The 16,810-nt window shown below is 31.7% G+C and overlaps 1 protein-coding gene across 1 annotated transcript in view; it reads left to right on the plus strand.

The window, feature by feature from the left end:
* Positions 1 to 16,810, plus strand: part of LOC143258504 (uncharacterized) — a 134,599-nt gene that overhangs the window by 113,185 nt on the left and 4,604 nt on the right. The window contains 1 exon segment of the mRNA XM_076517559.1: positions 10,074 to 16,809. Within this exon segment, the coding sequence (XP_076373674.1) occupies positions 10,074 to 16,809 (6,736 nt within the window).

A 16,810-nucleotide genomic window follows, 5' to 3' on the forward strand; every position in this document is an offset into this window, starting at 1 on the left:
TTCACCAAACTGTCATCACTCATATTTTGCACTTGCCCATACCACCATAGTCTTAATTCCTGCATTTTTTCTGATGTTACAAACCTTCACTTCTTGTGTGGTTTATGTACTTTGTTTGTGATCTCAAAGTAATATCTGTAATGCATCTCAACTGCTTCATTTCTGCTGCTTCCAACCATTTTAGATGATACTGTTTCACTCTCCAAATATCTTAAAACAATAAATAAAAGATATAATAGTAAAACAGATATTTCTAATGTTTTCTGCATACTAGAACCTGTGTACATTGGAGTAAAAGTTGAGACTGTCCTTTCCTAGGTATTGTTGACTCTCATAAATTTTGGTATCCATAAATGAATTCAGATAGGCATTTTAGAACACAAATGTATATATATATATCAATTACTAGAACAGAATTTTCCAAAATTACCATATTTTGGCATTCTAAGTAATATATAAATAGTTTAAATATACTCCATCAGATATTCAGAACATGAATACGATGTTTTCATACAAAGAAACTACAAAAACTTTTTTTCTTTTATGAGTGCTGAAATCAAATGGCCATAATAAGCCATCAGGGGCTCAGTTTTCCTTGGTTGATACAGCAAATAGCATAAGGAAGTGCAAACGTACATGTTCTTATTGAGTACAGATTTGTCCATCAGCATTGTAAATATGGTAAGCAAAACATTTTTGGAAGTCAGAGGAGGTGCTCTCTGGTTATACTAACAAATTTATTGATATCTCAGCAAAATCAAGGGGTTAGGAATGCAAATTTTAGATTATTGCATGTAATTATATTTAGTTTGCATAACTAATTAGTTGGAACTATAGCAGCTTATTTCAAATGTTGGGAAATTCTGAATTGGAGTTCTTGTGCATTACATAAGTTAAAATTGAGATTTTCAGAGTATTGTTTCTTTCTCAGATTAAGAAGTTATAACTTACATAATATAAAAAATATATAAATTTTAAACTATTTTCATTGTAAGTTTATTGAAACGTGCTAATGACAAAGTTTTTTTGTTAATTTTAATGTAATTCTTAAGATCTGATTTGCATATTTTAAACCCACCTAAAACAAAGATCACAGTGAAAGAGTTAAGTGGCATTAAAGACCAGCTTATTAAAGTAAAAGTGGAAAAAAAGTTGCTCTTCCATAATGATGTATAGGTAATCCTGCATAAACCAGTGCTATTATATTCAGTCTACTATACAAATTAAGTATAGCATATATAACATTATAGTGAGATTATGCCATTCAGTAAATTAAAATATTGTCTTTCTACTGATTGTATATGATGTAATAGCAGCCATCAGACATGGTTAATGCCAATTTGTGAGAGAGGATGTAATAGGTGACAAGTAAGTTGGAATTTTTTGTTTATATCTCCATAAAAAAGATTGAGAAATAAAAAATTAGACTACAGTGAATAATAATAAATATTTTACTTACAACATTAGAAAAGTGTGAGAATAAAAACAGATGGGCAATTTGGAGAGAAGAAATATCACAATATACACATAAAGGAAGATTACCAACTTGTTAAAATGTTTCTTTTTAAAATTAAGAACATAAAACGTGTGTAGTATTACATTTTGATTTATTGAGCATCTTTTAATGTCAAAATTACTCATATAAATTGAGAAAATGTTTTTGAATAAATATTGAATGTATTTCTGTAAACACTTTGACCTATCTATAGTTAAGAGGGATCGTGCTTTGAAGTTTAAGTATTTTTAACATTGTGAATAGTATACACCTGAATAACTATTCTATATTTGTTAATACATAAACCTCTGCTTAAATTTTGTATTCTCATGAAAATTTCTTGAGTTTGTGTAATGTGAGAAATGTCCTGTAATGGTGTCTATGACAATTGGTGCAGCTTCTACAGAGTTTTAGATTAACCAATAACAGTTGGCGAAAATATGAATATAAGATAACTTTGTAACAAATAGAAATAAAATAAAGAATTGATTACATTTACACCTACAACAGAAATAAAGTCAAATGAAGGTCTATGAGTGGGAATAAATGTTACATTAAACTTAGGCATAGAAGCAGATTGCAGTAATTATGCAGGTCCCTGCAGGGCAGAACAGACCTAAGTATTTTGCAGATGTTACTCAATTATTACATGGTAAATCATAAGATGTTGGGAGTTTTTCAGGTGCTATAGATGAAATTGTATGCATCTTATACTGGACAAAAGGCAGATGTATTCAGATTATGAATGCTGGGTGATGCCAAGTGGTTTACTAGAACATACGATAAAATCACCTCCAGATTTCGGTCTACTAAGTAATGTATTTCTACAAAAATATATATCAGACATGAAACACCTTAGCTTTTTCTCACAGGAGACAATGGGCCAAAAATTAAGAACACAAAATATTATCACACACAAAAATAGAATGACCTAGAGCTACTGTAAATGGGTTAAGAAAATTCCATTTAACTGGTCTGGCAAAACAACACAAAGATGAACAGTAAAACTAAGACCAAGTATTTCTAAAGCTGATGTTTAAATAATCTTTTTCTGTCCAATATTAAATGTTGGGAAGAATTATTATAATTTTTTGAAAAACAATGTGATAGAATGGGCATATCATATGGGTTTGACTTTCTTCTTTATATATCAGTAAAGCTTGGAAGTCATGAATTTATATTATGGCATAGCAATATTCCAGAGTGTAAATGTGTAATTTGTTTCAAATTCAGAAAATCATTTTGACAAACTTTTTAACTCTCAGTATGGGTTCAGTTTCTGTGACCGAACTTGTAACCATTTTGTGCTTGTTATAGTTTTCATGCTAGAACTTGTAATTTATTAAGTATATGTTCATAAAATTGGTCAGATTATCAGTAAGCATGCTTTTATATGCAAAATATCAAACTTTGTTTTCATTAAGTCTTCAGGTTTGTTAAGAAATTCTTGTTCATATCTTTTTCTTCTTGCATGTTGCTGAGACAACATTTTCATTTTAAGATTAAAAGTACTTATATACATCTGAACATTTTCAAATTTAATATGCATAATCTTTATGACTAGTCATTAAACATTTCTTAAGAAAAACTTTATATTTAATCTATTACTTTCATTAAAGAATCTCTCTATAAGTTCCATCCATTTGACTGATGTCATACCCATCATAAGAAGTTTGGAATTAAGTATAAATTATGGCATTCTTTTTCTGGAATGATTACAAGTTATAATACAAAAAAATAAATGTTTAGACTAAATAGCTTAAATCTCATAACATTATACATTTATATATACGTGTATTATTTTTATTATATTGACCTTTCATCTGTGCTTAACACAATGATATAGCACATATAACTGTATCCAGTAATATGAAACTGACCTTTAGTGTTTTCAAAGAGACCTGTCTTGGCTGTGTTTTAGTGGACTAGTATTTTATAAAATAGTTACATTTCAATTATTTTACATTATACACACACACACACATTATTACTATTTACAAATAAGTTCTTAAGCTTTTTTTTTAGTGTGGAACAGTAAACAAAGAAGTAAATCAAACAATTATCTCTTCTAGTTACAACCTTTGTTGCTGCTTGTCATAGGTTGCTAAGTCTTAAGGAATTTCACACTTGGAGGATGTGAAACAAAATAATTGTTTAAAGATTTTGTATATACATTTGAATAACCAAAAACTATAAATTAGTACATCAGTACCATTAAAATGATCAAGTTTAGTAAATAAGCTGTAGTTGGGTATTTAAAAATATGAAATTTTGAAAAGGCTAAAAGACTCAACTTACTAGCATGAATGCTTGTCTCGAAAGAAATCTCTAATGCCCTTATATTTCAAAATGGCTGTGAAAGCCACTGGGGAACATTCTGAGCTTTTTATTGGCTCTATTGACAGTAAACTTTGTTAATTTACAACATACTACTTATATAATGTAGTGTTTCATTTAACTTCTCTAGAGTTCTATTGGTATATGTATAGTGAGAATCAAATTTCTACATTCTACATAAAATTATAGATAACATTTAGTACTGTGTGTCTGTCAATATGCTCTTTGCTCTCAAGCCTTCATTCATTGGAGTTTATATTACATTTGGCCAATCATTTTTCTTCTTTCAGAATGTTTTTTTTTTCTTCCTATTATGCAAGGCACTATCACTATAATTTCTGCCCAGATGGACTGTACTTGACATAATTCACTGGCTAACAAGGTCTATTTTTCCAGTGTGTTCAGTGAGTTTATTTAATTTACACACTTGATAATTTATGTCATTCATATTTTCTCTAGTTAATTTTGTGTAAATTTCAATTTATGGTTTGATTTTTGCAGTAATTTGGTGAAATATTTTAAATTTTTTTAATATTATTTAGTAATAAGCTTCTTTTTTATATCTTTATTACTAGTCACATCTAATTGAGGATAAGTTTTGAGACAACCTTTGCTTTTGTTAACTGGGTATCTTTTTATTCTCATATTTTTAAGAGTACATTTTCTTTTTATGTCCTCTGTCTTAGTTTCTGTGAGTCGTCTTCAGTTCGATATTTAGTGCCTTTGTACTTTAGGTGTTACTTATTGTTTTTATGTGTTTGGTCAATATTTTTAGTTTTGCAGGTATATTATTTATAATAAGTTTTGTATAGACTACATATTTCTAAGTTTTTCTGTCATTTTTTCACTTTGGCTACACTTTACTCAGTTCTATTCTTTTTATGGATTCTCTACAAAGGTTTTCAACTTCCATTTTGCTCCCCTTTTAGTTACTTCCCAGATTTCCTCCCCTCTTCCTAGGGATTGTGCCTTATCCAGTCATCTTTCTCAGTCTTTTGGTGTCCTGTTGCACAACGGATCTAACAAATATGTGAAGTCCACTCAACAAAGAGTTTACTCTGATTCTTTTTTGTCTATATATACATAAAAGTTTAAAGTTCCTTTCTTGATCTGCATTCAGTTTACTTTACTGTGAAGTCTTACCTCTTACTTTGGTGGATTTTTTGCCACATTTCCATATTAATTTGTTTCAATCCCTCTAGGTGAGTGTTATTTTCCTGTTCTGGTATGATTTGCTCATAACCTTCATGCACTGGGTATTCAGACTCACATTTCATGGATGACAGGCTTCTGTTACCCTATTTCTTTGTGAAGAAGTTTCTCTTGTGTTGTTTTTTTTCTGGTTGGAAAAGTCATTTACCACCCCCTCACAGTATCTTGTTCATTTTGAGTTCTATTCACATCCTTTTTTAGTTGAACTAAGCCTTTTCCACTTCAGCTGTAGGATATTAAGGTTCTGTGTCTTTTGGGATATGGTCTTCCTTGGAAGTGCTCACTCCCTTGGGTGAGTTTTTTGGGTCAGTTGTCAGTCAAGGATGTAATTCTCCATATCCACATCCTAGTTTCTTGGCAATTTCTTTCCTTTCTTCAGGGAAGAATGGTTTTGGTTCTTTCTGCATTTCCACTGTCATCAGCTTTTTATGACACAAAAAGTGGAAACCTCATTCCAGTCTCTGTCTGGGCAGACTCTGGATTTTTTGTATTGGGCCAAGGACCTTGATTTTACTATTCTTATGGGTCACATTCCCCGAGTTTTGTTGCGACTGATATCTTATCATGTCCCCACTAAGTTGCACAGAATGGTCTCTTAATCCTCATGTTTTTCTCTTAGTGTGCTCTTAACAGGGAACACTGCACATTCATTCATGTTTCTCATTCACTGGTTTGCCACACTTTTTTCCTTTCAGTTTTCAGTTCCTCACCCTTCAGCTGTGGAGGTAGATGTTTTCAGTCAAAATTGGAGGAGCCTTCACCTATACGCCTACCTTCCAATTTTGAGTTATCTTCTAGGTCTTTTCCCCTTTTCAAACCAAACATCTGCTCTGCAACAGATAGTTTTGATAGCTTTAACGTTATTACCAAATGTAAACATAATTGTGTGAGATCATGGGTGATTATGATCTAATATATAAACTACAATAATGTCTCCAAAATGCTAATTAAATTATCCAGAAATTATTTTTATTAAACTGTATTATACTTTATGTACTTTTCTTTCAGTTGAAATCAAAAGTCATCACTTCCATCAAAACAAACATAATTGCTTTATCACCCGTTGACATGACTGAAACTTTACTAAGACACTCAACAGGGAGAAATAATAACATAGCTCTGATCCATGAACTTCCTGCTCTGCTGGTTCTTCTATATCGGCTACTCAGATGTGGTTTCCTTTGCTCTAGCCCTTACTGGAATAATACGTCTTACCCTTTTCTCTGTCCTGTCCACTCCTCAGTCATACCCAGTCTGTAATTCAGAGTGATTTTGTGTCCTATTGTGTGCCTTGGTACTGGGGCTTGCCTCCAAATGCCTACCCTCCTTTTAGACTCTTCCTCTTTTGGGTCTTTTCATTTATCTAGATCCCTTCTTTTGTTTTGTTGGTTGCTCAGGACTGGCCTGCTCCAACATAGATTTCTCTACTCTGGCCTTTCATGGAGGAACAGAACCTGACCCTTTCTCTGTCCTTTGTGATCGCATTTCATCCTGATGTCACCTTACTATATCTTTCAGTGTGTTTTTTGTCTGATTCCATGGCCCAGCTCAGGGGGATTGCCCTTCATGTCACATTTTTGATTGCCTACACCTTTATCTTTTCTCTTTATCTGTGTACCAAAAGCACAAGTTTTGCTTCTGTCTTTGGTCTTTTCTTTTCAGAGTTTTCATCCCTCCTGTACTTCTGTTCCTCAGCTTTTTCAGCTCTTCATTTGTTTGTTTTGTCACAGATTTGTCCATTTCAACTGTTGCTCATTATAGAGCTACCCTGCTGAATTTCCTCCTTACTCTCTCCTGCAGTACAATGCTAAAATCAGGGGTTTGGTTCTCCTCTGTGTTCATGTGTGCATTATTTAAACCAGGGGTTCCCAACCTGTGGGTCGCAACCCCCCTGGGGGGTCGCATAGCCTTGGCAGGGGGTCACGAAGCTTTGGCAGGGGAGTCGCGTAGCCTTGTTAGAAGTAGCCTTGGATAACATTAATTTTATTTCATCAATTACATTTTCATGTTGCGAGTGCAAAAAGGTTGGGAACCCCTGATTTAAACGAACAAAAATTTAGTGTAGTAGTACCATCATTATAAGAAAAAACAGTAGACTTAAGTGTCATATGATAGCAAAAAAAAGCTAAAGGTAAGTACCATATTTCATGTTTTTTATTTATGTTTCTTATTTATTGTTAAAAAAGTAACTAAAATGTAAAGGTTATAAATTGAGGAGGTTATATTAGATTAGGTAATATAATGAATGATAATAATAATAATAATTCTTTATGGGGTATGGTTGTGAGTAGCTCATGTTACTTCATTTAATGTAAAATGTGAGCTATCCCTTTGCAGAGTGGCTACTTAAAATAAACAAATGTGTTTTTTTGCTACAATTTGTTATTATTATACAAAGAAAAAAGGGACTAATCTAGATTTATTTCATATTTTTTATGGTAGTTATAAGATTAGGTTGGTAGAGTTTATATAAAGTTAGAGTAGAGAAAATAACAGTTTAATATTTGTTTAGGAGATTTCACATTGTTAAACAAATGATACTTAAAACTTTTCAGATAACGAAAACTATTTTCAATTTTTCACCCATATATTTATGGACAAATACTTAATATGTAATTAAAAAATTTTGATTTTTTTGTGCACAAAAGCCTTTTAGTGTTTATTTAAAGCATGCCAAATTTTATGATGATACATATACCTATTAAAGGGATTGAATATTCTATTAAAAACAGATAGATACCACCATGTAGTTAGTAGGCCAACTTGTGACAGCTGCATTCCTGTTACATCATTTTTGTGATATGACAGTTTATGTTACAAATACCAAATGCAGGTACCCTTAACAGTACTAACTTTGATGAAACAAATTTTTAAGGTCTAGGTATATTGTTGGAGTGTGTGGAAAAGTGCAAGGCAAAAAGAATTATTATTGCAACTCATGAGTGATGTATCTTATTGTATTCACTTAGAAATAATTAGTTATTAGCTTGAGACAATAATAAAATTACTGTAAACTCCAGCTTTGTTGATTTCAGAAAATGTAAAAAAACAAAAAAAAACTATCATATTTAATAGCATGGTTAGTTGTTTATTTTTTATACTGTATTGTAATATAAGGATATCTGGCCATTTTACTGTTTTGTTGTTGTTGTTGTTTTTAATGGAGAAGTATTTTGAATCCACCTTCCTTGATACTGTTATAAGGTAGAAACATAACACAATGTAAGAAATGATAAATTGAAATTAATTTATCACTTAAGTAGCCAGATAATTGCTGGTGTGTGTTGCCAGTTGAGTTACCTCTCTTCTTGTAAGGTTTAAAATTAGTACAGTAGCATATAACATTAATAGCTTACAATAACGGACAGGTTGAATAAGTTTAATGATAATGATAACTAAACCTGAGAGCCTTTAAACATCAGACATTTATTCCTCTTCTTTTTTTTTTAGCTTAACAACAGGCAAACATAATGACAATACTTCAGTTATTTCGGTAGTTGGAGAAATAACAAAAATTATTGGAAACCCTAATTTTGATTAGTTGGGTATTTTCATTACAGATTGTAATTTTGAGTTAACTGTTTACTTTGCATGGGTAATTGATTAAATTGCCCAGCTGTAATTCAGAGGTTGATGTTTCACAACTTAGAAAGCATAAATCTCCTTGGCATGTAGAAGGAAGGAGTATGCAACTGTTTATCATTTATTTCATTACAGTAAGGTACTTCTGATGTACATAAAGTTGTTAACCATTCTTATTTTGGTGAAATTATTTCAGTTTTAATCTCAGCCTACCAGACTACACAGTTATGATCTTTTATATTTAGATTTATGGGTTTAAAGTTTTGATGTAACACAATCTGTTAAATTTGTTATTGGATCAAAGGAGAAAAAAGACATTATTGAAATTATAGTCATTTAAGCATTTCTTCCTTTATAGCTGTACACAAAGTTGAGAAGCTTTCATTATACTAAATAAAAAGATTAGCTAATCAGAAATCATATTGATAGATCCCATTCAGAAGTTTGGACAGCCATATTACTTTCATTGGAAATACATCAAAACATAACACATTTAACCAAAACTGTAGATCCAAAAGAAAAGTACAGGTGATGCCATCCTAACAACAAGAGCATTAAATGTGAAAAATAAGAAAACATTAGCCTCAACAATAATAAGTGGAGTCCCATTAAAGGTCTGTTGCTAAGCTCTGGGTGTTGCACAAACTTAAGTCTGAGTATACTGCTGATTTGCCATCTATTAAAGTATGGTAGGAGGATAATAAAAGCCTTAACTTTTACATCATCAATAGTCATCCATGACATCAAATACAGAAAGGTCGAGAGAAAAGTGGTAATAAAAACTATTAATCTCTTGCCAAAAATTTAGGTTTAGATGTTTCAAACTTTATGTGTATTAAATCATCAAAAGTAAATAAAAAACATGCATGTTTTGAACTTTAATCTGTGGATTTCAGCATCACTCATGATGGAAAAGCAACTGACAAAGTTAAATCATTTCTATTTTCCTGCTCAGGTTTCATTTTGTTTTGTTTTTATTTTGTAAGACTGGAATCCATATTTTTATTCAATTATAGTTGGCATCTGTGTTTATCCCATTCATTGTGTTTTTCTAAAATCGGATCTAAAATTTGTTGTTCAGTGGATGTTAAGGACACTTGTAACAAACAGTGTTAATGTTACTCCATATAATTATGTAAAATTTTCATTCTTGTGTTCATTTCTAATATAAAATGTTTCCAAGGTGACTTATATTTTTTTATTTTAGTATGCCCAGGACTGTATCAATCATTTCATGAGATTTCAGTTATGCAAAATTCAGTAAAATTTTAATCTGTCCTTGCCTTCAAAGATGCAAACTTATGTTGTTACTTATGGTCCAGTGATTTGTGTGAATACACTGCTTGCACTATATTTGATCATGGGTCTGAGTATGCCTTTTGACCAGATTTTACATAGTATGCTTGCCATTTGTAATATTTTGATGAAATTGTTTTTCATTTTTCAGAGGCCCAATGGAGTTGGGTACAGGGGAAAAGTTTATCCCTGGAGGTGGATTTAAGGAGGTTGAAGCCACAGAAAGAGAAATAACCACAAGTGAATCAGAAAGTGCTGAAAGTGTAGATGACAGTTACACAGAAAAGACAGATCAAGAGGAAAATTTATCTATACAAGAGAGTAAACTTATATTAGGTTGCTTAGAGTTTGATGTGGGAACTGGAGAAACAAACTGTGTAACTTCCAGCAGTCCTGATGTTAGGAATACTGAGTATCAAGATTTTGTAGAGCTCAAAGGAAATGAATTAAAATGTGACACCAATACTGGATTAGTAAGTATTATTGAAGAACCCCCACATACTGTACTAAATCAAACTGCAGAAACAACTTCTGTAGAGGCCTCAGATCCTTTTGCATTAAATACAAAATTTTTTACTTACATGGACATGGACTTACCACCTTTACCATCTGAAATTCCTCTACCACCAGAATCACTAAGAAATGAAAATCAAGAGTCTTATAAAAATTCCCTTTTGCCTTCAACTGTATCTGCACACCCACCAGCAAAACTATTACAGACCAAGCCTTTGTTACTTCATCAAGTGATATCTGTTCCACCTCCTCCACTTCCATTTCTGCCTTCTTCTGGAAATTCCCATCAACTTTTGTGTTCACAATTTATTGGCACAAAAGTACCTGCTGCTCCTTTTTCTGTAAAAACATCAGTACAGTCTTTGCTCAGATTGGATGACATAAAGAATGTCCCTCCTCCTCCTCCTCCTATTTCAACTAAGGCACAGGTCTTCACAACAAGTCAGAACCAAGTAAAAGATTTTATTTTAAGGTTTGAAGAACACAACATAACAGGAGAGGAAGCTAAAACTAAAGCAGAGAATATGAAAGAAGCAGCAGTAAGTTCTGTACCTAAGCCAAAAGCAGTACTTGGGAAAGCTTTAGCTAAAAAACGATTAATGGCATTTACTAAAACAATGTACCCTGGAGGAAAGAAACCAGTGTTGCTTGATAGTTTAACAACTTCAGAGGTAAAACCCAAATCATCACTAGATACAGCCTTTGCTGATGATGAAGAAATTGTCGATAAAACTGAAGGTGAAGTTGAGGTGTTTGATGAACCAGCTGAAACATGTATACCTGACAAAAAGTATATTGAAGAAGAAATACCAGAAGAAAACAAAATATTCTATCATAAACAACCTCCTGAAAATTGTGTTATCAAACCAAATTTTGACTTTGTTGTGTTTGTAAAGAGCAATGTTTTAAGAGACTTATCAAACACTGGTGTTGGTGGGAAAAAAAATGAAATTCTTTTGAAAGCAAAGGATTTAAAAGCAATTACAAATATTGATCCGAACAAACTAGAAGGAAAACACCTTAAAGACCACAAACATGACAAAGAAGAAAAATATTTTGAAAAAAAAAGTAAAAATGATGAGAAATATTGTAGTCCAAATGAAAATTCAAGGAAACATCCACAAAAAAATAGTCCTAATTATGAGGAAAGATGTAGGGAGGAAAGTCCTGGTAACAGAAGGAGATCAGAAGAAACATACAGAAATAGAAATCGAAGAGCCAAAACATCAAGAAGCAGTTCTAGAGACAGAGAATATAAAAAGGAGAAAAGAAGCAGACATTCAAGGAGCAAATCACATGAAAAGGTTTATCAAAGATACAAAAGTACTTACAGTTATCAAAGCAGATCAAAAGATTATAAGGATAAAAGATATAGAATAAGCAGGAGTATATCATTGGAAAGGGCATCTAAGAAAAGAAGAAGTGTGGAAAAGTCAAGAAGTAAGTCTAGAGAAAAAGATGATAGAAAAAACAAAAAGGCCATGGAAGCTAGAAGCAAATCAAAAGAAAAAGAGAAGAAAAAAGATAAACATATCTTAGAGTCTGAGAGTAAATATAAAGTAAGTTCCAAAGAAGAACAGTTTTCTGAAAAAAATGCAAATTCTCAAAGATCTACAAACCTAGGAAAATTAACAGAAAAGCAGACATTAGTTTCAAAGCAAAATAATTTGGAGGATTTTACTTTAATGGATTCATGTAAAGTAGGAAAGAGCCATGTAAGTCAAGAAATGGAAACTAGTTTAGTAGATGATAAGAAAACACAAGATGAAAGAGAAATAAATTGTTCTTTGGATCAGATCCCTATTTGTATCCAACAGGAAATCTGCAAAGAAAAAGAAACTACTCAGCAAACAAAAGTGAGAGAAAATGAAGTAACTCTAAGCAGTGAGAATGATGATGTCAGGACATACTCTCTTTTACAAGAAACCTATGTTATTGAAGCAGAATCTACATTAAATGAAAATATTAATAAATATGGAAGTCATTTTGATAAAGATGATTTAACTGGTGTAAAGGTTTCTGGGCAAAGTGAAATAAGAGCTACAACTTTGGAAGAATGTAACACAAATTACCCTAGTCCAACACTTACATATAAGGAAGTATCTGAAAAAGTACTTGAAAAACATCAAGTTGAAAATGAATTTCAAACTTCAAAAGCAGAAATATTGTCAGAATCTATGTCTGACATTGCAAAAGAAAAAATGTATGTTAATAAGGAGGGAAAAAAACAGTATGAAGAAGATATGACTGAGGGAAGGAATTATGTAGAAGTAAAAATAAGTAAAATTACTGATACACTATATGAAGATGGTAATTTAGATCAACAAAATGAAAACTACAAACAAAATCAGTTAAGTAGAGATGTTTTTGAAAAACCCAAAGGAAAAAATAAATCATCTGCCCAAAAAATTGACAAGTCTGAGATACACAGATTCACCGAGAAACATCCAAGTGGGTTTGTTGAAAGATTGAAAAGTGAAGAATTATCTGTAAAGCAACCAAATGTGACTTTTGATAAGAAGAAAGGTAAGTCTTCTGAAAGAGAGAAACAGAACATATCTCAGGCAGAGGATGATAAAAAACATAAAATTCAAGTTAATGAAAAACAAGCTAGTTTTTGTGAAAAGAATGAAAACAGACATCTTGAAGATGTAAGACAAAAACACAAGGATAAGCAGTTTTTGATTAGTGATTTATCAAAAATTGAAAATCAAAATGTATTTCAAGATCAGATCTCTGTTGTAAGAGATTATGATCACCATAGTGAGGAAAGTTTTTTAGATGGAATTTATGAAGGAGAAAAGTTTTCCAAGAAAGTTTCAAAACCAGAAGACTTTAAATCAGAAAGAAAACGAAAGTCCAAAAAGAAACACCATAAAAAAGATGTATATCAAAGTACTGAAGATAATGACAAGATCTACAAAAAACTAGAAAAAGAAAAGAGAAAGAAACAAAAATTAGATAATTCTCTTACAGATGAAAAGTCATTGTTGAAGATCAGTAAATATACTTTAGATGATTTTCATTCATCAGAAGAAACTGGAGGAAACTCAAGAAAGTCTAAAAAAAAAAAAAAAGTGAAAAATTGTTATAATGAAAGTGGATCAGAAAGCAATCTGTTAGGTCATCTAAGTGAGAAAAAAATGAAAGAAAATATAGAGAGTAAAATACAAAAGCACAAAATAAGTCCTAGTTATAGCAGTGACATGTCAAGTAATGGAAATAACTTCAGACATTCAACAATTAAGATGGAAATAATGTCCATAAAAGAACTTGAGCTAAAAGAGAAAGGGAGAGATAGTGAATCAGAAAAAAGTGAGTCAAAGAAAAATATTATATTGCCACATTTCAAGGAATTCAAGAAGGGTAGGGATAAGAGTTCTGACACTTCTGATGATGAACATAGAAAATATCCTGTTAAGTCCAAAGGCAAAAAACATGTTGAGAAAAATGAGGAAACAAAAGAACCTTCAAAGAGAAGTCATAATTCAAAATCCGAAAAAAGTTCAGAAAGAAAAGAAAATGAAAGCAAGTCAAAAAACAAAAGTATCATGTCAAAAAGGTTTTCCTTAAATGAAGACACTTTTACTTCAGAACACCCCTTTCAGGATAAATATTTTACAACTACTTCGGCTTCAACCGACTCTTCAGATTCAAATGTATCTTCAAGTAATCATCAATCAAACAAAAATGTCAAGAACAGGTTTCAATCATATGAGAGAAATGACAGTGAAGTTGGTAATAAAAATGAAAAGCTCACAGAGAATTTGAAGTCCACAGAAATTTTGAAAAAAAAATATATGAATTACCAAACAAAAGAAGAGATTAAGACTAAAGCTGAAAGTGATTCAGAAGATAAAGAGTACAGTAACCATAAAAGAAAGCATAAAATGGCAGAAAATTCCTTTGTTGGATTTTCAAAATATGATGAACAATCTAAAGATGAAGAACATATAAAAGACAACTATGAACCAATAAAATCTAAATGTTGTACAGATCACACCAATAAAGTTAAAGAGAGTGTTGGTCATAAACATACAGATCTTTCAGGAGAATATCTTACAGTTTTATCAAAAGATGGAAACTCAGTATTGAAATGGCCTGTTAATAATGTTCAGTATACGAAAGCAAAACCATCTGTATCTTACTCTTGTAATCTTAAGTTTTGTAATGAAAAATTACCATCTAGAGATTCCAGTAAATGCACAGGTATCATAAACTATAAGGAAAAACAATCAATTTATAAGGAGTCATGTACAATTCAGAATAAAACATTTGAGGATAAATTGGCTTTTAAAGCAGAAAATGACACAGCATTTGTAGGATTGAGCAGTAAGTCTTGGTCTGACTCTAGTGGTCCAGTAGTTGATGCTTCAATAGAAATGATCCAGTTCAAATGTAAATGGGAAACTGATTCAGAAACTGATAAAGATAGTGAAAAGTTATTCCAAAATCAGCCAGAGGCATTTAAAAAAGTTGCTGAAATTAAGGAGAACCAATTAAAAGATAATCTCTTGCTTGAAAGTGTGGAAGGTACAAAGTCCATAAATTCTCCTCAGAAAGAAATTGTTTCAGGACTGAAAGAAGTTAAAATATCCTTAGAAAATTATAAATTCCCAACAGCATGCACTGATGAAAAATATTATGCTAACCAGATGGAGGAAGAACAGTACAACATATGTGAAGAAGACCAAGAGCAAATATCTCTACTTAATGTTATTTCTTGTTCTGGCCAAAAAAGTGAGTTTAGAGACACACACAAAGATTTGGGGAAAGAACAAACACTACCTATAGAAGATTTATCTGTAAGTAAGGCAGATACTGAAAATTCTCCTTTAAAAAAATTTAAAGAGAAAGAAAAGAAGTATGATGATGTAAAAGTGGATAATCAGGATGATCTCACTGTAGAATATGCTAAATTTTTGGAGCAGCTAAATATTGAAAGTCAAGATTCTAATTCTTTAGATGAGCAGTCCTCAAAAGAGAAGAATTTTAATACGAATAACATTGAATCTTTGATGGTCTGCAGAAGTCTTGTAGATTCTTACATTGAAAATGTTAAAACTGACCAGTCTAATCATTTTTCAGTAGGGTTTTCTTCAGACTCAGACACTGAACCCAAAACTGAAGAAATTCTTCAAGATTTGAAAGAAAAACAGCATAAGACTCGTGTAAAAAGGAAACAGTTATTATCTTTTCAATCTAAAGCAGATGAGCTCACAAAAGAAAAAGTATGTGGACATAAATCAAAAGGTAAAAAAGAAAAACAGAAAAGGCAGAGTGTTAGCCCATTAGATACAAAAAAAGAAAGTTATAGAAAATATTCAAAGAATTCTTCTGAGTCAATTGAAAATTCCAGTGAAAGCATTTCAGATTCTGGCTCTGAAGATGTTGAGAAAGAAAATATGACTTCAAACAAATTTTCCATCCCTAAATTTTGTGGTTTCACCAATATTAGTAAAACTAGTATTAGCAGCAAATCTTCCTCGAGTGAAGATGACTGTGCAGAGGATGATGTTAATTTATTAGTTGAAAACCAGAAGTTTTCTTCAGTTACAGCTTCAACTAATCAGTATAGAGATCTATTTCCAGACCTGATAGGTTGTGACCATAATGATTGCATTGATATGGACATTTCAGTAACTGATGAGGGATCTAGAGACACTGTAGAAAATGTTTACCCTAAAGATATAGCACCAGATAAAACACAAGAAAAGACTGATAGCAAACTGTTTCCAAAAAAGGTTGAAAATATGCTGTTCTCATATACCAACCTAGGTCAAACTGTTCAGAAAGTGACCAGTACAGATAGTAAAATAGAAGACCCAAAAGCTTGTGTATCTTCTTGTTCAAAAAACAGCAACATTTTAGAACTCAAAAACTTTAAACAAGTTTGTGGTTTACAAAGAAACATGGTAGAAGAGAATGCTAATAAATTGATTGTTTCTACCAAAATCAGTTGTGAAAAGTATGATAATACTAATAACTGTGTAAGTACAGGTGAATCTTACTTGAAAGACACTATGGAAACATACATGTTTTTTAAAGAATCTGAAGTATGTAAGACTACAGAAATGACTAATTGCTGCAATAGTAAACAATTATTTGCTAGCAATGTTACCACAACTTTAGGAACAAATAACAGTAGTGCTTTAGCTGAAGTAAGTTCAAGATGTAGTGAGGCATTGCCTTCTGGTGCAGAAAACACGAGTAATGAAAAATGTTTGAATGCTAAAACAGTGATACCAGAACCATCAGAAACTAAGTCATTTAAAGAAGAAACACTTGTGCATCTGTCAAAACCTCCTAGCATGTATTTTGGTAAAGAAATAGCACCAGCATATACCCCTTTTACCTCTAAGTACCTGTTTGACT

This window comes from Tachypleus tridentatus, chromosome 8 (genome assembly GCF_004210375.1).
Source record: "Tachypleus tridentatus isolate NWPU-2018 chromosome 8, ASM421037v1, whole genome shotgun sequence".
In the NCBI taxonomy this organism is placed as follows: domain Eukaryota; kingdom Metazoa; phylum Arthropoda; class Merostomata; order Xiphosura; family Limulidae; genus Tachypleus; species Tachypleus tridentatus.